General features: G+C 42.6%; 2 protein-coding genes across 3 annotated transcripts in view; one reads left to right on the top strand and one right to left on the bottom strand.

Annotated features, from left to right (window-relative positions):
* Positions 1–3,950, bottom strand: part of ANK3 (ankyrin 3) — a 351,630-nt gene extending 347,680 nt beyond the window's left edge. The window contains exon 1 of the mRNA XM_071749152.1: positions 3,665–3,950. Within this exon, the coding sequence (XP_071605253.1) occupies positions 3,665–3,724 (60 nt within the window). The 5' untranslated portion in view covers positions 3,725–3,950. The remainder of the gene's footprint in view (positions 1–3,664) is intronic.
* Positions 3,951–9,637: 5,687 nt separating this feature from the next.
* Positions 9,638–19,474, top strand: CDK1 (cyclin dependent kinase 1). Of its 2 annotated transcripts, none has more exons than XM_071749147.1 (8): positions 9,638–9,718; positions 11,695–11,745; positions 13,141–13,297; positions 14,579–14,702; positions 15,082–15,252; positions 15,759–15,922; positions 16,036–16,177; positions 19,147–19,474. In XM_071749147.1, the coding sequence occupies exons 2-8, from the start codon at positions 11,709–11,711 to the stop codon at positions 19,258–19,260; spliced, it is 909 nt and encodes a 302-aa protein (XP_071605248.1). In that variant the 5' UTR covers positions 9,638–9,718; positions 11,695–11,708; the 3' UTR covers positions 19,261–19,474. The 2 variants fall into 2 exon arrangements, with proteins under 2 accessions (XP_071605248.1, XP_071605250.1); XM_071749149.1 differs by lacking the exon at positions 9,638–9,718 and adding an exon at positions 11,232–11,320.
* The last annotated feature ends 481 nt before the right edge of the window (positions 19,475–19,955 follow it).

Below are 19,955 nucleotides of genomic sequence, written 5' to 3'. Positions count from 1 at the left end.
TTCTTCTTAGAAATAATAATGGCATCGTAACTACCTATTTAACATTATGCACTTCAGAATCCAAGTATAAAACCTACAGAAATGTATTTTACTACCCTCATATGCCAGCTTCTCTGGCACTCTTTGCTTCTCTGAAAAAAGCTAAGAAATGCCATGAGCTATTTAAAAAACAAACAAACCAAAAACAAACAAAAAAACCCCACCAAAAACTTTGGGACAAGTTAGTGTCAGACTCCTTCAAAATACTAAAGAAACTTTGCCCAATTCAAGATTAAAACCCCATGTTTTTCTCAGAACTAGTGTAACATGCAGGTCTTTTATTATTCTGAGAGCCATTCCAACATGAGTACAAGTACCATTTTCAAGAGCTAATCAAGAAACTTAACATATATGGGAAACAGTCACACTTCAGACAACACAGAGTGGCAAAACTAACTTTCAATGGGTAATCAACCACTGGATTAGTTTATCAAGTTTTTACATGGTGTCAAGAGTCCTGAACTTTGAGAAGCAGAGTATGTAACAACAGAACTCCAAGAACTTTGGAGTGGGGGAAAAAAAAAAACCAGACAGGGCTTTGGGGTCTTGGGATGGCTGTTTGGTTTTAGCTACAGAACACTGCCATTTCCCCAAAAGTTTTCAATGATCAAATTAAAACCAGGTTTATTACTGTTTTTCAGATCAATGAATGGACTTTGGGTCTTTCATTTCACATCTGAAAGATGATTCTGTGAAATAAGTTTTCCAGTTCAACAGTGAATTATTTTTGTTATGTGCAAAAAATACAGTTTCCATATTTGAACATGTTTGGGTTTTTCTCCCCCCACAAAACAATATAACCACTGTCTACAACATCCAATTTCAACTTAAGTGGGGAAAAAAAAAAAAAAAAAAAAAAAAGCATTAAAAGTTTCTAATTTCTAAAATTCAAACTAAAATCTCCTACAAGCCACAGATAGTCTCCAAATTTTCAGTATTGTAAAATGCCCAGATATAAACACTATAGAATAAAACACAACTCTGTCGGTGACCTACAAGTATAATTAACTTTTAACCATTAACTTCCAGTAGTATTCAGAGTGCTGAGGCCTAAAACTTTCAGAGCAAAAGAAATTTAAAAAATTTTTAAAAAGCCATTCAACTTTCCTGTTGCTTTTTAAAAATACAAACTTCCAAACGAAATTTTTTAGAATATGTTGAAATAACATCCTAATAATTAACAGCAAAGCAGTACAGCAGTTTGGAAATATCCTCAGTAGCAGGTTACTTTCTTTCCTATGACATCTGAGTGATTTTGACTCTCTCTGCAGACTGCAGAAGTTATCTTGGGAAAAAAACAGATACAGAATTAAAAAAAAATTTTAAAAAATTTAAAAAAGAAAGCGTATGACCAACAAATTAGTATCCAGAAAAAAAGGGAAAGGTAATAATTTTTATTGTGACAAAAATCCCCAATCTTATCCTCTGGCAAGTTATCAACAGAGCAACAGCATATGATAATACAGTATAATTTTGTAACAGAAATCAAGCAATGATTCCCACAGAAAGGACATCAGGACATCTAGGACAGCAGAGTGAAATTTAAGATAGCAGAAAAGATTCTTGTGAGAAACTCATTAAAAACACAAACTGGTTCAAAGCCCGCATTGATGACACTGGACATTGATAGCGTCTCAAGATCTGAGCATCTTGCAACTTGCCACCCTTCAGAGGAAAGAAACACTACCACACAAAAAGACACCCTAAAAATTTTTGAGCCTGCCATATCAGTCTTCTAAAACCAACGGGAAACCTGCTGCCCTTGAGGATCTGAAAAGATCAGACAGCAGAGGAGAAAGCTGAGTCTCCCCAAAAGTCACGAGGCTACTCCAAGCCCAAGATGTAAAACAGCCAGGACACTGAACACAGTCACCTTCTTTAGGGGCTCAGTTATTCAATGCTTTCAACATAGCCTCATTTAGAAACCTTTCAGAATAAGTTCAGAAGCTGCCCAAGAAAAGTGGTGCATGCAAACAGCCACATTTTAGCCATTTATCCCTGAGGCAGCTGTTGAAAGAGAAGGAGCAAAAATGCCCAGAATAAGAAGTATGGCCTGCACATCCTAGGCCTGTTCAAACACTGTTCTCATGAAGAACTTATGGGAAAGGCAACCATCATCTTGCTGAGCCAGGACTAAGAGGACCTGACTGCTAGTAGAATGCTTCTAGTAACTTCAGTCCTCTCTTCTAGCATCAATTTACATTCCATTTTAAAGTGTGAACACTAGACAGATTTGAGGGGAAAAAATGAGAAATTGTAGCACTCTACATTTAAAGAGATAACTGGACAGAGAGAACAGTAAAACCAACAAAGGATAAAGCTTATTCACTCTTGATTAATAATAGCTTTAATCTTACCATTTTCAGTTTTACTTTTGGGAGCTCTGGGCATACAGCCCAAAAAAAAAAAAAAAAAAAAAAAAAAAAAAGTATCACACCATACTTTCCCAATCCTTTGAAACTTACTTCTACTGGGAGAAGTGTCAGATATTGTGCAATAAGCCAAAATGGGGAATTTTTTCTGCCCTGAGAACACAAGTCATCCCAGTTGGAATTGATTGTGCCATCTGTGCCCAGCTGTAAAGCGTGAGACCATTCCTCTCACTTGTGCCACACATCAGGCAGCATTTTTTAAGGCAATAAACAGAATGTGATCCCATTGCTTACCTAAGGGACACACAAAGCTCCTTCACCTGACACTAGAGCCTTGGTCTAATCACTGTGGAAGGACTAAAGAGAAAAACAGCTCCTGTGGCCACTTGTGCCATTGCCTGTGTATGGTGGCAGAGCTTTCAATGGCACTTTCTCACCTGTTCCACTGCCAGCAAAAGCAATGCTAAAGCCATTTCCATGCAGACACCCCTTCCATTACCATCAAGTGGCAGGGGGGTGAGCCAGCCGCCGCTTCCCCAGCAGCGACCCGCAGGCCTGGACCAGGGGCTGGGTTCCAGGAAAGGATGGAGGCAACTCCAGCCCTTACCTGAGAGGGTTCTTGGGTTCTGTTCCACAAACACATTGCTGTTTCCTGACCGAGATGTGAAAGATAAGTGAGCCGGACAAGCAACACACATAGAGCACATAAGCGTATTAAAGCACCTTATTCCTAACAGCACAAGTGTTACTCTGTGGTCGCGCTAATGTTTTAAAAGATGTTTTTGCCAGAGTTTTTCGTCAGGCCCACCTCCTAGGAGGGGCGACAGTCGGCGCGGAGCCGGAGAGCGGGAGAGATCGGGCGCGGTGCTCCCGTTGGCTGTGGGGAGAGAGGGGCTCGTATCGCCCTCTCCCAGCCTTCGCACCTGGGCGGTGTGGGGGCAAAGCCGGGCGATGGCCGCACCGCTGCCCGCCCGCCCTCCCCGGGGGGCTGCTCCGGGCCGGCACTGTCAGGCGGCGGCCGTTAACGGCTGCGACCACGCGAGCCTCCTCCCCCTCCCCTGATCCCGGCTCCCGCTCCCCACCGCAACCGCCGCCCGGAGCCGCCGTCGGTGTCGCCGCTCGCAGCGGGCTCTGACCCCGCTCCGCCCGGCAGCGGGGGGAGGAGAAGGAGGGAAAAGGACGAAAAGCAGAAGGAGCCGCCGGCATCGGCTCCTCACCCGGAGACGGGGAAGGACCGAGGGCTGCGCGCTCACCTGGTCTCTGCTGCCCCGTCCCGCGGGACAGGAGGAGGAGGAGGAGGCGGCGGAGGCCATGTTGCAGTGCTCCCAGGCACCTCTCCTCACCTCGCCCAGCGCGGGGGCAGAACCGTCCCGGGCTCACCCCCTCCGGCGGGCGGGCGGGCCTGTCCCTCACTGTCGCCGCCGCCCCCTCAGGTGTAACCGGGCCGCGCCGCTGCCTGTCCTCCCGCAGCAGACAGGCAGAGGAGGAACGGGCGCTCTCGGTCACCGGTCGCCGCTCGCTTGCTCCAGGGACCGCCGCCGTCCCGTCCCGTCCCGTCCCGCCCCGTCGCTGGGCAGCGGGGCGCGGCCTGGCAGCTGCAGGCCCCGACGGTGGGGGCGACCGGGCACCCGCGACGAGGTGCCTCGCTTCTCCCGAAGAACCGGCAGGGCGGCTGCTGCTAGAGGGTTCTGACGGGCCGGAGAGCCCCTGCGCCCCGTCGCAGCCCCGGGGGCAGGCCAGGTGGCTGCCACTCCGTTTTGTCTGCAGATCACTCCCGCGGATGCAATCCAGCTAATGTTTATTAAATAAAAAAAGCGCCAAGTGAATCCTCTAGCTCGTCATTGAATAATTTGTTACCACAGGCAGAAGGTTGCCGTTGGTTTTCCATTTTAAGTACAACAGATGTAGTATATTTACTATAATGCAGACTCCAAGTCTCTCACATGTGAAAATCAAGTACCTCACACGCTGAGTGCAACCGGGAGCTGCTGGGATGGATGAGGAGGAGCTGATGCTCACTTATGACCTTCTTTAAGCCCGGGTGAGTCAGTCCCGGGCTTCCTCCCCAAGCCCCAGACAAAGCTGACAGCTGTGCAAACCTCACACCTCAGCTGCTCCATACATCAAACCAGTAGTTCCACTTGTAGCTTTTCTTAGTATTAAAACAAACTATTTGATCTTATTAGAGCATATTTTATCTGTGATAAAATTGTGATAGTACTGCAAAAGCGATTACTTTAGTTTTGGCTTAAATGACTTCATCTCATCATCTTATTTTTCTTCCCCTCTCAAAAACCTGTTCTGATTCATCAGCCTATTTTCCCATATTCATTAGAACTTGATATATCAGCTACCAGCTGGTGAACAGGACAAATGCTATTAAGCACTAATTTACCTAAAATACTGCTCATAGCAGCTTCATCCAGTTACTTTTTAATACCAGGCCTTAGTGTTGTAGGTGCAATTAACTAAGCTACTACCCAGCCACATAAACGGACTGCGCGGGTTCGTATATCTTTGTGATACTGTGTAACTAAGTGCTTGTCACTCTTTCTCTAAAGTGTATACTAATTTTATTTGTATATAAAGCCAAATGAAAATATTTAACCAAAGACCTTGGCTGTGCCTCATACAGAGAAGTTAATTCCCCAACCTGTCTTTATCCCCCTTATTTTGGATGTGACTCATTTCCTGAGCTCACTCAGGGAACCGGGCCCTGGAGGAGATGGGGGGAAAAAAAAGGATCACAACCTCCACACTGGCTAAAAGAAGGCATGAAGCAAGGCTGGTGGTGTTTACTGATGAGCAGTACTATCACTGGCAGCAGCAATTAGCAGCTCTGTGGTTGGGCCACACACTATTTTTACACAATTTGCAGTCCATATCATCACTGCCTACCATCTTCCATTGCTCTTCAGGAAGGAAAACTATAAAAATCTAAATGGAATTTACAGATTGTAAAAGAAAATAATGCTTTAAGGAAAAAAGTAGTTCTTAGATTAAAAGTGTTCTGTGAGTCTACTTTCACAACTAATTGAAAGAGGAATTTTTATACAGGTTCAACTGTAATGTGAATGTGTAAATCCAGACTTCATTTCTATGGGCTTATATACCTCACTCATTGCAGCTACACTCCCACCTGGAAGACTTGTCCTTTTTTTCGGCAGCTGAAATGATACCCAGAGGGAAGAAAAAGTTAACTTCCCTGGCTCCAGGAGAGGTCTCAGGTCAGGTTTCCCCGCCTGAGGTTTGGAATTTAAATGTGCTATTGCAGTGCAATTCAACAGATAGAGCACGGCAGCAGGTGGCTGTTGTAAGGTTAAAAAGGATAAACAGATCAGGAGCCCAGAGAAAACCTGAAGTAATTGGGAAAAAAAGAGTGTTAGTTGTTGAAACAACTGTACCAGCGAACAGATTTTTAGATACAGGAATCGTCCTGATCTGAGGGAGGTTGAAGATAGTGTTACATTGCTGTGGCTGTACTGACAGGGCCCTAAACTTAAAAAAACCTGAGGGAAAGGAGTCTGAGATTGTCTTTCTCAGCTGGGGGCTCTGCCACTCCCCCCTCCACATTTAACCCAAAACCCATCCCCTCCAGCTGGGGGGTGAGGCAGCCTCCATGCTGAGGGGGCAGCCTTGGGGCCGAGAGATGGACTCCCCAGGTAATTCTGGGTGCACCTCTCCTACTCCCAGACATCCAAACTGCAATTAAGAACCAGTTTATTGCTTTGTGTGATTTTTTTTCTTCTTGGGTTGTAAGCCACATGAAATGCAAAAACTCAAATCAGGAAGCAGCCACCTTTTCCCAAGGTTAGTTTTACAGAGGTCAGGAGTAAAAGCTTTGTCCAAATGAAGTTAATAGGAATTTTGCCAATTACTTTGGTGGAGCCTGGATTTTTGCCCAGATGATCTGGAAAAACAAAAGGTGCTTTCTTCTTTTATTATTTTTTTTATGCTTTCTTGGCTTGGTACAGATGCCCTATTCACCTTTTTCTTTAAGTTACAATTATTAAAATAATATCAAGGTTAGGTATCCATAGGTATTGAGTCTGTCTGTAACCAGCTGGGTGCCCTACAGTAAACCCCAACACACACTCTGGTCACTCTGAGTACCCCTCCACTCCCTCCCACAAACTCCCTCCACCCCATGTCTTCCACTCACTCCTCTTCATCTGAAAAGTTCATGATAAAATTTCCCCTGAGTTAAAATTCAGCCAAGGTTTCCTCCAGAAAGGTACAAGCCAATGAACAACTACCACACTGACATTTCTTCCTATCTGCAATCTCATGATGTGAAAGAAAGGAATGGTTTACAATATTTCCATTACTGTAATCATATTAACGTTTGGATTTTTAAAGTAAAGTGGTTTAGGGCATGCTATAAACTAAGCTACAAAAATCATACTTAAAAATAATTTGAGCCTAAATTCAAGTACTTTAAATGCATTATAAATATTTACATTCATGCTTTCAGGAGATGGTGAAAATTTAATTCTTTTTGCTCCATAGCTTCCATCCTTTTGCTTTATTTCCAAACAGTTCTCAGGAGATTGTTGCTTTCTGACATTCTGTCAAAATGCTAATGCAGGATAAAAGCAGCGGAGGAGTCCTCCACGTTTCTTGATAGTGGGAACTGTCCTGGCTGTCAAGAAGCATTTAATAGGCTGAGTGCATCATCTGAGCTATGCATGAAAGAGATAAAATTCTTCTAATATTATCTTGCTTTCTTAAATGCTACTAAACCACTTCTACTGTACTTTTGCATTGTCGTACTAACAAACCAATATTTTGTTTTTAATAAATGTTAAAAGAAGCCAGTCAATGTTTGTATTTATCAGCTTCTGAGTACCATGAACACAACCTATTTCTCATTGGTATTCACAAGCCAGTTGACCTTTTTTAATCACATCATTATGTAAAAGACAGAATACACTTTCTCTCTTCCTTACAGTGATGTTATTGGTGAAGAATATATGATTAAGATACAAAAGACAGACAATGCTGACTCTTGCAGCTGTGCTCTACTCAGCACAGAAGGAGTTGTTCAGACTGTGACACTGAATTCTCAGCCAAGAATACAATTGTAATACTATAATCTGAATTTGGAATTGTAGGTCTGATCCTACATGCCTTGCACAAACAGTATTACACTTCAAGCAAGTAGAATTTTTGGATGCCAAAAAGATTTAAAATATGTGCCACGTGTGTAACATTAATAAAATGGTAATTAAGGTCATAGTGTTAGGGTAGACAGATTATTTTGCTGTTTGGCTTTGAGTAAGGGGAGCTGCAGTCCTAGGGATTCCCAACATCTGTAAACCTCTGTCCATCCATGACTGTTGTCAGCAGGATCACTGATACTATTTCTTCAAGAAAAGTAAATCCCTTCAAACACAACTATTAGGAACATAGTTGCATCACTTGTTTCAACAGCATCACTAGGTAGTGACATGTCTAAAGCAAAGATCAGCCTCAGATAAACACTATCCAGTCAGAAAGGAGACATGATTTATATCCTGAGAATACACAGGCAGCAGTGGGAGGGAAACAAGGGGTAAGCAGGGTCAGGCTGGAGGGACACGGTACCTAGAGGGTTCCTGAGCTGTTCCTTGTGTGTTACAGAGCCAGAGTTGTTCTGGTGGTATTGGACTCAGTAAACCCATCAGGGAGAGTTTCTCTGTGACTGTGCTGGGCAGAGTATGTTGGACTCTTTTACCACAGATTGCACAAGATGCAGGGCAAATTTCCATCTGGTATTTCCCAGAGATGCAAACACCTTGTTTTAGGCAGGAAAATCCCCAGCAAGTTCTGGGAATACACAGCCCAAGGTAAACAGAAACACATGAGTATATGCACAATATACTGCAAAAATTCCCCAGGAGGGAGGGGAAAGTGAAGGTTTTTTAACCCTGAAACATGGATGTTGGGGAGGAGGAGCTGGACAAGCTGCCTCTTGTCTTTGCCATGGGCTAGGAAAGAGGGGAAGGAAATGCACCATAAACAGTCCTGCCTGCTGGAATCATCCTCTGAAATAAAGGCTTTTAGGGGAGAAGCTGTAGATGTTTGTATGCAGCAGCCTGCTCTGCTTACATTTAAGAGGTGCAGTAATGCTGTCCTTCACCAGTGCAATGAAGCAATGAAAAAATGCAGTTGCTTCAGCAATGTGGAGCAATGCTTGTACCTCACTCCTGCAGGGACCCCAGGTTTCCACAGGTGCATGTTGGCCCAGGACTGTGGGCCCAGTGCTGGTAGGAAATGAGTGCCCAAGTAGGTCACCAGAATAACTATATCCACAGAATAACTATTTTTTAGGGGAAAGACCCATAAAACTAGGAATACTTTTGCTTTGCAAATCTATTTAGCACTGAAGTTTCTAAGTATCACTATTTTGCAATGTTTGGAATAGTATTTTTTTTTTTTTTTTTTTTTTTTTTTTTTTTTTTTTTTGGTGGTGGTGATGGTGGTTTTTTGGTTTGTTTTGTTTTTGGTTTTTGTTGTTTTTTTAATGTATATAAACATATGGCATTAATACTTCCCCAGGTATTGATGAAGTTGCAGCTGTCAGAGCACTGCCTGAACAACGCCTGCAGGTTCCTCTTTAGCTCCATTCACAACCCTACTTTTGGGGGCTGTGACAGCACAGGGACAAATTATTCTTCATCTGTGAGCAGTGATACAGAAATTTAATTTGCTTACAGACATATGTCCTGACTCCTGGGGAATTAAATTATCAAACGACCTTTTATTAATGCACATACTTAAAATCCAGCTTCAAAAGTCACAGTGCTACTTCACGGATCAGCACCCCTGCAGACAGAAATACTGACTTTATGCTTTAGGAGCACCTCAGTCTAAAAGATTTGCTTCATTAAAAGGCGCAGCTGCAGCCACAAGCCTAGCTTGATCCAAACATTATTGTATTCCATCTAAACAGCCTGGCTGAGTGCTTGAGCAGGGACCAGTTTACCCATAGCACCGCGCTCCTGTACTGGGAGCTATGAGGAATCACCCGCCCGCGCCAGAAATTCTGCCTCCCGCCCGGCACCTCCCGCGAATCAAGCAGACGCCCGTCTCATCCTCAGCTTGCCGCGCCCGGCCGCGTCGTTTCCTCCGCGAAGGCAAATTCCGCCTTTCGGCCTCTCTTTGGCGCCGCCGGAGTGGCGGGCGCTGATTGGTCACTTTGAATCATCCCAGCGCGGCTCCATTGGCGGGGCGCTGCGGCGCGCGGCCGTTCGAACGCCTCGTCCCCTCCCCTGAGCGAGCCCCGGGCGGCTTGGTGGCGGGCAGCGGGCTCGGCGGCGGCTCAGGTGAAGGCGGCGGAGCCGGGCTCGGGCTCAGGCTCATTGGCGGCTCAGGTGAGGGCGGCGGAGCTGGGGTCGGGCTCAGTGGCGGCTCAGGTGAGGGTGTCGGGGATTGGCAGAGCCGCCACTTCTGTTGGGACTTCAGCTGGTGCCGGCCTCGCGGCTCGGTTGAGGAGCCGCTTTTCCGCTGCCGGTGGCTCTCGTAACGGCTGCTGCGGGGAGGTTGTTCTCGTTCCCAGCCCGGCAGCGGAGCGAGCGGCTGGCAGCTGTGAGCTGACCCTTCCTGCGCTGCTGTCCGGCTTTGCCTTCGTTCCACCGGCTGGGCGGCGTACGGGGGGACTTGGTGGCCTCCCGACTGGGACACGCACCGTTCTGAAGGGGAGGCGAGCAGGGAGCTCGCTAGAGGAGTGGGGCCTCTCCTTTCGCTGGGCCCCTGTCCCAGGGGGATGTCGAGGGGAAGCGGCCCGTGACGGCGGTGCAGGAGTGGGACCGAAGTGGGAATTTGGTGCTGAACGCTGCCTCGGAGTGAGTGGGCTGGGGGTGAGCGCTCGCGGTTTTCCCGCTCTGCTTAGCGACTGTCAGCACTCTCCGCTGGAGCTGGAGGTAACCACAGATCCGCTCCTTACCATCTAACGCCGCTCAGCCTGGGATTAGACTTGAGCTGCCCTCGGTGTACGGGGTCAAGAGGCAGAGGAAGGGACAAAAGGCCGGTCCCAGAAGGTGCCAGCGCCTTCACGTACCCCGTGCCTGCTAGTTTCGGTTTGTAGCCCGGAAGACTGCTGTATGCTTATTAAGTGCTGTGGGGCTGGTATTCTCTTACGTTGCTGCCATCAAACTTTAAGATTTTCGATATAGGGGTTCCTGCTAATGAGTAACTACATGAAAGGAATGAGTAGGGAGGGTGTGTATTTTCAGTTGTTTGGAGGTGCTTTCTTCACAAAAGCATCTTTCTCCCTTGAGTTGATGCCTAATGATGCTGTGTGATGTAGATTTCTAGTTGGAACCATGAGTTAGATCCCGTGTTTGTGTTGTGGAGAATGGTAAGTGTTCCATGTTAACATCCGAACAGTGAGAGACAGAACTAGCTTGCAAAAACCTGTCATAATCATGGAATAATTTGGGTTGGAAGGGACTTCTAAAGGTCACCTAGTCCAACCCTCCCTGCAGTAAGCAGGGACATCCTCAACTAGATGAGGTTGCTCAGAACGTTGTCAAGCCTCACCTTGAATATCTCCAGGGATGAGGCCTCAACTATCTCCCTGGGCAATCTGTTCCATTTTCCCTCTACCCTTACGGTAAAAAACTTTTTCCTAACATCCAGTCTAAATCTACTCTTCTCTAACTTAAACCATTGCCCTCATCCTATCACTACAAGCCTTTGCAAACAGTCCCATCTCCAGCCTTCCTGTAGGCCCCTTCAGGGGCTATTAGGTTTCCTCTCAGTCTTCTTTTCTCCAGGCTGAACAACCCCAGCTCCCTCAACCTGTCTTTTTGTAGGAGAGGTGTTCCAGCCCCCTGATCATTTTTGTGGCCCTCCTCTGGGACCCACTCCATCAGGTCCATGCTCTTACTTTATTGAGGGCTGCAGAGCTTGATGCAATACTCCAGGTAAGGTCTTACCAGAGCAGAGTAAGTGGCAGAATTTCCTCTCTCAATCTGCTGGCCACGCTTCTTTTGATGCAGTCCAGGATGCAATTGGCCTTCTGGGTTGCAAGAGCACACTGTTGGCTCATGTCCAGCTTTTTGTCCACCAGCTCCCTAAGGTCCTTTTCTGCAGGGCTGCTTTCTAAAACCTCATGCCTAAGCATCTACTGATAGTGCAGCTTGTTCTGATCCAGGTGCAGGACCCTTCACTTGGTCTTGCTGAACCTCATGAGGTTCACCTGGGCTCAGCTCTCCAGTTTGTCCAGGTAATATCACTGACTGGGCTGTGTCCATGTCACTAACTTTTCACCCTTGTGTTTTCTTTCTGATCATTTCAGGGATAGCCATAACAATGGAGAATTACACAAAAGTAGAGAAGATTGGGGAAGGTAAGTATGAAAAGCCATGATCCTCGTAATGCTCCACAGTCTGAACAAATGTAGTAGAGGCCCTGGCTACTAGAGGAAATTACTGAATACTACTGAAATTCACTTAACTGGCAAAATAAGCCCTAGCTTGACTGCAGTAATTTTCTCTATATGTAAAGGCTTTCTGACTGCCCTTCTTTTGAAGATGACTTAGTCTATTTGGAACGAGTGAGAAGTGTCTGCCTGGTGGCTAATTGTGTAATTTTCTACCGAGGGGGGGGTGTGGGAAATGTTTTGAGTCCTGAAACCAATTTAAATTTAGGAAGCACCTCCATTCCTTTGCATATGAACCTGCGTATCAGCTACTGCTGAAGGTATCCAGTGTGGTACTCTTTGCTCAGAGCTGCTGTTAGGGCGTAGCTTGTGGATGGTTCTGCTTGGATTATATCCTGTCACTACACTTGTCAACGGAAAGAGCAGACTTTAAACCTCTATGGAGAACTGGGTTTTAACAATTTATTTATTATAAGGCACTAAGAAGGTTGTTTCAATGCAGATGTTAGTCACAACCTTCCTTTCACTGGAATCCAGTCAATGTTAAATGTATAAGTCTGTGTTTTCTAATGCTTTAGCCTTATGTAAACTTGAGCATTTGCAGTATGTTACACTGAGAAGGCACTCTCCAAGGTCATTGCAAAATTATCTTTGAGCAAAGCTTCGTAACTGAAGCCTTGTGCATAAGTCCATCTTCCTGAAAGAAACTAGTCTGAGCTTAATCTGAGGCATTAATGCTTCAAGAAGGGTGAAAAGAATAATAAGTTGTCTTGGTTTGTAGAGGGTTCTGCTTCTGTGAACACTGATGATCAAAATAGATTAAAAATTTACTCCAGTTTTTGCTTCTGTTGAGACCCACCACACTACCCTTTCTCCTGCACTGAGGGTTGTGCTAGAGGTATTTCTACAGATATGACAAATGGATGGATAAATCTCTGCTTGGAAAGGGAGCACTACTTTTCTTCATAGCTAAACCTTTAATCTTTTAACATGCTGTATCAATAGGAAAATCATTGCATCTTGGAGATGAAGCAGTACAGTGATCTTGCCTGAACGCTAATCACCCTGGAACTCAATTAGTAAAATACTTTATAGCAGCATTTTCCAAATTCAGGTTTCTCACTTAGGCTGTTAAGTACCCTGTCCTAACAAATGATTCTGTTCATGGGTGGCATGCTTTAAACAAGAAACCCTGTTGCATGGTTAAACTGCCAAAACTAAGCAGCAGCTTGTAGTCAAGCCAAACACTTAAAGACAACTTGATTGCAAGGATGCTTGCTGTGATAGGAATTCTTATTTGCAATGACTTATCTCTACCTGAAGCTGGTATTTCCCATATGTTTTCACTGTCTCTTTGTTCAGGTACCTATGGTGTTGTGTATAAAGGTCGACACAAAGTCACAGGCCAAGTGGTTGCAATGAAGAAAATACGTCTAGAAAGTGAGGAGGAAGGTGTTCCAAGTACTGCTATCCGAGAAATTTCTTTATTAAAAGAGCTGCATCATCCCAATATAGTCTGGTATGCATGTACTGGTGTTTAGCTAAACTCTCTGAAGGGCACTAGGTCTCTTCAGATAAATATTTTTCCCCCACTCTAGTGAGGCAAGAGCTACTCTGCTTAATACTGTCTGCTTTACAGCAAGTAGCTGTAGTCCCAAATCCTGTGTTTATGCCAATTTTTTAATTAAAATCTCTTCATGCTGCCTCTTCCTGTTGTAGGAATATAGAAAATTCCTGTTGATTTTTGTAACTTATGTAAATTATCTTCAGCGTGGTTATTGTCAGAATGGAAACAGTGTACTCCTTGAAAACTGGCTGAAGCTGTTACTTTACAGAATTGGAACTGTCACAGTTGGAAAAGATCTCCAAGATCACTGTGTCCAAATATGAACATCCCCCCACCCCCTCTGAACTAAAATGTATTTATCAAAATCTGTATCACCCACTAAAGCGTGTCCTGAAGTGCCTCATCTACATGGCTTATAAATATTTCCAGGGATGGTGATTCCACCACCTCCCTGGGCAGCCTATTCCAAAGCCTAACTGCTCAGTCTAAAGAACTGTCTGAACTTGAGTCAGTCTCAATTTGCCACCTTGGAATAGGCCATTTGACCCTCTTGGTGTTACCAGATCTTCTGTAATCTGTCACTTCCTTGCTGTTTTGTAGCAGAGGTGTTGAGTTATGATGCTGTCATAGCTGACACATCTGAGCTATGAGTGACTACTTGACATGGAGGATTGATTGCAGTTATTGTCTTTCCCACAAAATATTTACTTGCTCTTGGAAGCAGTAAAAATATTTTATTTCTAATGTGCATTAAACCCAGTCAAGTTCCAGCTGTGTAGCATCTCAGTGTATGTGTTTGGTTTAAGAACCTTAATCTATTAAAGATGAAGAAGATACTTAAAAATCTGTACAAATCTTGCTGTGTTCCCTTAAGCCCTTCTAGTAATTCAGGTTTTGCTGTAATAAGCTTGTTTCAATTGGAATCTAGACACAACACCCACAATCTTTTTGTTTTAAAGGCAACAGTGGTTTTTTCCTTAGACTTCTGGTGTCTGAAATTAGGCACAAGGAAACAAAGTTTAAGAGTGAGCATACAGGGTCAATCTGGCAGAATTTTAGATATAGTTGATTTTCCAGATGACAGTGTAACTTGCTGTTCCTCTTTAAAGACAAAACTTTTTTTAAGGTTTTCATAACAGGAACTTAGAAATGTAAATTCATATCCCTGTTGAGAAGTAAAATGTGACCCAGTCCATGCGTTTTCCAATGGAGTTGTTTGTGTATTCACTTCAGCCTTCAGGATGTTCTTATGCAAGACGCAAGACTGTACCTTGTCTTTGAATTCCTTTCCATGGATCTCAAGAAATACTTGGATTCTATTCCAGCTGGCCAATATTTGGATCGTTCACGTGTTAAGGTAATGAGGGCAAGTTCCTAATATAAGAGAAGTTAATCTAAAGATGATGATCCACAAAGCTATAAGCAGCTCTTATTTTCAGTATAATTAAGTCCTTGAGGAGAAATGAAAGGTTAAAGAGGCATCTGTGGATAATGAGATCAATCTGAGTTTTGATCTCAAATGCTATTTTAAATACTTTTAATAAATTAAATTAAACTTCCTTAAACTAACCTTAAGAATTCACCTGTTTGGCTCTATGACCGAGATTAACTCTGTATCTGCAGTGCTTTGGACTCCATTTCTAGCTGCTATGGGAAGAGATAGTGTAAGGGCTTTGTTGCAGAACACTAATTTGTACTAAAGGTGACTTTTTTCTTGCACTTTATCTGTTCTACAGAGTTACTTGTATCAAATCTTGCAAGGTATTGTCTTCTGCCATTCAAGAAGAGTTCTTCACAGAGACTTAAAACCTCAGAATCTCCTAATAGATGACAAGGGGGTGATTAAGTTGGCAGACTTCGGATTGGCTCGAGCTTTTGGGATTCCAGTGAGGGTATATACTCATGAAGTGAGTAAGTTGGACCATCCTCTCAGTGTTTTGGACAATGCTCACAGAGCTTTTGAAGTCCCAACCCAACAGTACCAAAAAGTTGTATCTTGGTTTTGTTGTATTCAATGGCTTTCTACCTTCCTGACTGGTTTTGCTCTTAATGTTCCAAAGCATCTTATGAATCCTTCTTTTACCTTGACAGTGAATAGGCCAGAACTCGTTGTTTACTGTATTGTGAGGTGATTTTTGAATTCACATAATACTCAAGTATGAGTGTTTTCTTACCTGTTACCAACTTCATGCTTTTTCAGAAGCAGTGTGGGCAGAAACTACTGCAGTGCAGTGAGTTGTGCCTCTCTGTAAAGGAAGTCTGAAACCAGGATTTTCACTGAATTTTCTAGCACTGGCAATTATTTTAACCAAAAATTTAACCCCTGAATGCTGCTTAATAATGAATGATTCATTGTGCTTGCAGTCAGAGGACCTGATTCTAAAAGCTTATAAACAATTTCTCTGTCCAACAGGTAGTGACACTGTGGTACAGGTCTCCAGAGGTATTGCTAGGATCTGCTCGCTACTCTACTCCTGTGGACATATGGAGCATAGGCACCATATTTGCTGAGATGGCAACTAAAAAGCCCCTTTTCCACGGGGACTCAGAGATTGACCAGCTCTTCAGAATCTTCAGGTATGTCAGGCTGGACCTCTCTTTACTACTTGCACAGTGTTGTGTGTACTAAAATCATAGTGGTGTATCCAGATTTCAGACTAAACTTCTCAGTACTGTTTATCCTTGCGCAGAGCTTTAGGGACCCCCAACAATGAGGTGTGGCCTGAAGTGGAATCCTTGCAAGACTACAAAAACACATTTCCAAAATGGAAACCTGGCAGCCTGGGAACCCATGTCAAAAACTTAGATGGAGATGGACTTGATCTGCTTTCTGTAAGTAGTCTTTCTTAAATTGCTGAGTAAGAAATAGTCTAGAATACATAAAACCATATTAATCGGTCTTGGCTGGAAGGAACATACAGAGATGTTTTAAGCTATCAGCACTAGTATGGGCTGTTCTTCTAGAAGTGACACCTCATGTAACACTGGTGAATAATAAGTGACTAAGCTACTTTCTTTCTCATTAAGCCATTTTTATACTAACTAGCCAAGTAAAACTTGAAAGTGAGGACCATTTAGATCATGAAGTTGAAGGCTCCTGCCTCAATTTTAGCTGTCACCTTCCAGGTGCCAGCACTAATTGTGATGTGACTGTATGACTGCTGATCCTATTGGAAATGTTCTTTTGCAGGAGCATTTAGATTAAGCTTTCATTGTGGTCTTGACTGAATAAATAATGATGGGAATAGCTGAATTTATTGATTAGCTGTGAAATTGGGGGATTAGTTTGTCAATCTGTAATGTCCATCTCAATTGCTTTTAAAATTGAGTATTTAAAAAAATTGAGCTTTTAAATATTGAGTGAATTAACTTTTAATTGTTGTATTCTGTATCTATTTTAGTAGACACTATTTCAGTATATTTTGAGTTTACTTTAGTCCTGTGGCCGTGTAGTGGAGGTACCATACTAAGCTTTTATTTTAGCTCTTCATCAGGATTTTGCATTTAATGCCCTTCTAGCTCATGCCCTGCAGACTAATTTAATTCACATCTTAAGTGTGCTCTGAAATGCACCTAAGAATGTGCCTTGGTGAGTTATCTGGTCCTCCTATGGTTATGTGGTGAGTTGTATGGTCCTCCTAAAGCTGCATCTGTACAGTGCAGACTTGTCTGGGGTGGTGTATGGTGTGTTCCATGTGTCTTAAGAGCTGAAACTTCAGAACCATCTTGGTATAAGGGGAACCTTGTACAGCAGTTACCTGTGTATTTGGCCAATGTTTATAAGCAGTCACAAACAGGAAAGTAACTTATTACCCAGATTCATATGGCTATGGCAGAATACTTGAATGAAGTGGTGTGATTCAAGAAGCTCAAATGACCACAGTTTTTCAATTTCTCTTTTGAGAACAGTGGCTTTGAGAGCCCCAGTTCAGACTGACAACCTGAACAACATTTAACACAGTTGTTTTGGATAGCTCTCTGAACCTTGGAGCAGTATTATTTAGAGAACTGGCCTAATCTGAGAAGAATTCCTTTGTGTCCACTGACAGTATCATTGTTAAATCAGTTTAAAGTAGAATTGTTACTGATTGTATTGACAAACTAATGTCAATTGAAGTGAATGTTCTTAATAGTCAAGTAACTGCTTAGTATTCATCTGAGCTGTGGCTTCATTGTGCAAACCCTAGATTTTGGGCTGCTGCTAACAAGACAAAACCATAACTAATTCCTCAAATGGTGTTAACACAGTAATAATCTCAAAGCATATTAATAAATAGACATGTTAGTTTCCTATTAGTGCCTGGTGATCGTGATATGGCCGAATTTTTAGGCATCTGGAATCCATTTAAGTTTCCCGGGGAACTTAAACCTGAAGGAGAAATACCACTTTAAAGGCAACAAAGCTGAATATTTCTTGCTATAGGACAAGTTCAGATATGTCAATGAAAATGTTAATTTCTTTCAGTAAACTATTGCAGATGGAAGTAGTATTTAAAATAGCTGCCTTTTGGAATAGTGGTGTATATTTTTGTGTCAAGACCACTTGCTTGGGTGAGGTTGTAAACTTTATAAGCTAAACTACTTCTGTGGCCAGCATTTCAGAGCACTTAAGGGCCATCATCAAAAGCTTTGGTCTATCAGATGCTAAATTCCAGATGGCTCAGAGGAAAAACAGTCTGTCAGCTGAAATGCTGTAGTCTCATAGTAGTGGCTTTCCTTTTTCATATAAATTTGCCCTCCTATATTGTCAATTTTAAGAGAGCCTTTGATTTCAGTATTAGCAATAGGATACTGTTCTGTGGTACAGTTAATGGGAACCAGTTACTTAAGGAAAAATTGGTCATAAAACTTAAATCTAGAGTATTGCATTTTTCAGGAGTTAAGAGAATATAAATGCCAATTCAGTGGTTTAAATCAACTTGGAAGACTCCAGTAGGATAAAGTCTAGAGACAATTAAATGTCAAGACTGACTACTGGGCAGAGGAATATTGGTGAAGCCCTGGAAGATAAATCTGTGGGGATGGGGCAGAAGCAGTTTGTAGAATCCTGAATTTGGTGAATAATAATTGAATTTGAAAAGTGAGTATCTTTGATAAGGAGAAATAAAATCAAAGATTTTGCAGAGACTTCGCTTAGTTCTGGGTCTAGTGGAAAATTTTTTTACTGCTTCATTCCTTTTAGTGGTAATGGCATCCCATCTATTTGCTCTCATCAGATTTATTATTGAAGTCTTCAGTAGAGGTGACTTATTGCAAAGAAACTGAAGGTTTAAAACTGTGTTTCTTCAGTTCTACCTCCTTGTATACTTTTTCTGTTAGGGATTTTAAGTGATCACTCTTGTATTTTAACTGTAAACTGCTGCACCAAGCTGACTGGAAGCAACTTCACATCGGCTTCTTCAGTGTCAGCTTAACAAAACAAGCATAGGAGTTGTCCTCATACACATTTTGGTCTTAAAAAGGATAAAGCTTATTAATATTCCATAACTGAGAAACTTAGACTTGTAATTATTGCCACTTGGTGCCTGTTTCTAGATTTAGTTCAGCACACAAGGTACCCTGCTACCTGCATGGGCTTGGTTATTGAATGGGAGGAATAAAGATTTTTTCACTGAGATGTTATGCATTGCTGCTGACTTGTAAGTAGAAATGACTTCTCCCTCTGATAGAAATCCTGGAATACAGGAGGAAAATTTATCTTCGTTGTTATTTAATTGTTACTGTGGTTAAATATCTACTAATTTAATAGGATTTTTGTTCCCATTTCATGAGGGAGTAAATGTTTCTGTTTTTTCTTCCAGAAAATGTTAATTTATGATCCTGCAAAAAGAATTTCTGGTAAAATGGCCTTGAACCATCCATATTTTGATGACTTGGACAAGTCTACTCTTCCTGCTAATCTGATTAAGAAATAATAGACCTTTGGACTAAATCAACAGGAACAAAATAATCATAATTATTTTTAAAGTTTGTCTTTTACTTGTCTGTCTGTCTGCTCTAGAACTGTGGCTGTTTTTAGTTTGTTTTGGTCTGTGTTATCTAAATGTAAATATTAACCTGTTAGTGCCGAGTTCAAATATTACTGCCATTGATGCAGTGAACTTTCTATAAATAAAGCTTTAAATTTGGTGAAGGACTAAATTTATTTCCAAACTATGGACATTTCACAAGAGGACTCTCTTCTTTGGAATGTATGGTAAGATACCACTTTTTAAAAAAAATTAGTAATTTAAACTACTAAATTGCTGTTCTTGTTATGATAGGAAATTTCTCTGAAGTTGGAATAGCTTCAGTATAATGTCAGTTTAAAACTTGAGCATGTCAGTCAATCTGCCTAAGGATAATTAAATTGAGATATTTTGAGCTAAAGAATTGCCTATTGCTATTTAAGTGAGGTAGATGGCCAAATTCAGTTTAAGGGTTTGAGTTTCTTCTTGAAGTTATTTTCAAATCAGCATCTGGAAAAAGCCTTTTCTGTGTGTGCTTTTGTTACCTTGAAGGCCCAACAATTTACTGAGATATCAGTGTTAATTTGTGAATTGGCACAGTTCCAACTCCTGGAGCAGTTGAGGTGTAGAATACATTAAGTTTTACATGGACACTGTACATA

The sequence above is a fragment of the Heliangelus exortis genome, chromosome 7, assembly GCF_036169615.1.
Source record: "Heliangelus exortis chromosome 7, bHelExo1.hap1, whole genome shotgun sequence".
In the NCBI taxonomy this organism is placed as follows: Eukaryota; Metazoa; Chordata; class Aves; order Apodiformes; family Trochilidae; genus Heliangelus; species Heliangelus exortis.
Note: the sequence above shows the minus strand (reverse complement) of the source record. Positions and strands in the feature narration are given on the sequence as shown.

Excerpts from the sequence above, each read along its gene's own strand:
- CDK1 (XM_071749147.1), top strand. The coding sequence starts at position 11,709 with ATGGAGAATTACACAAAAGTAGAGAAGATTGGGGAAG. Across the intron at positions 11,746-13,140 it reads AGTAGAGAAGATTGGGGAAG|GTACCTATGGTGTTGTGTAT; the intron begins GTAAGTATGAAA and ends CTCTTTGTTCAG. Across the intron at positions 16,178-19,146 it reads ATGGACTTGATCTGCTTTCT|AAAATGTTAATTTATGATCC; the intron begins GTAAGTAGTCTT and ends TTTTTCTTCCAG.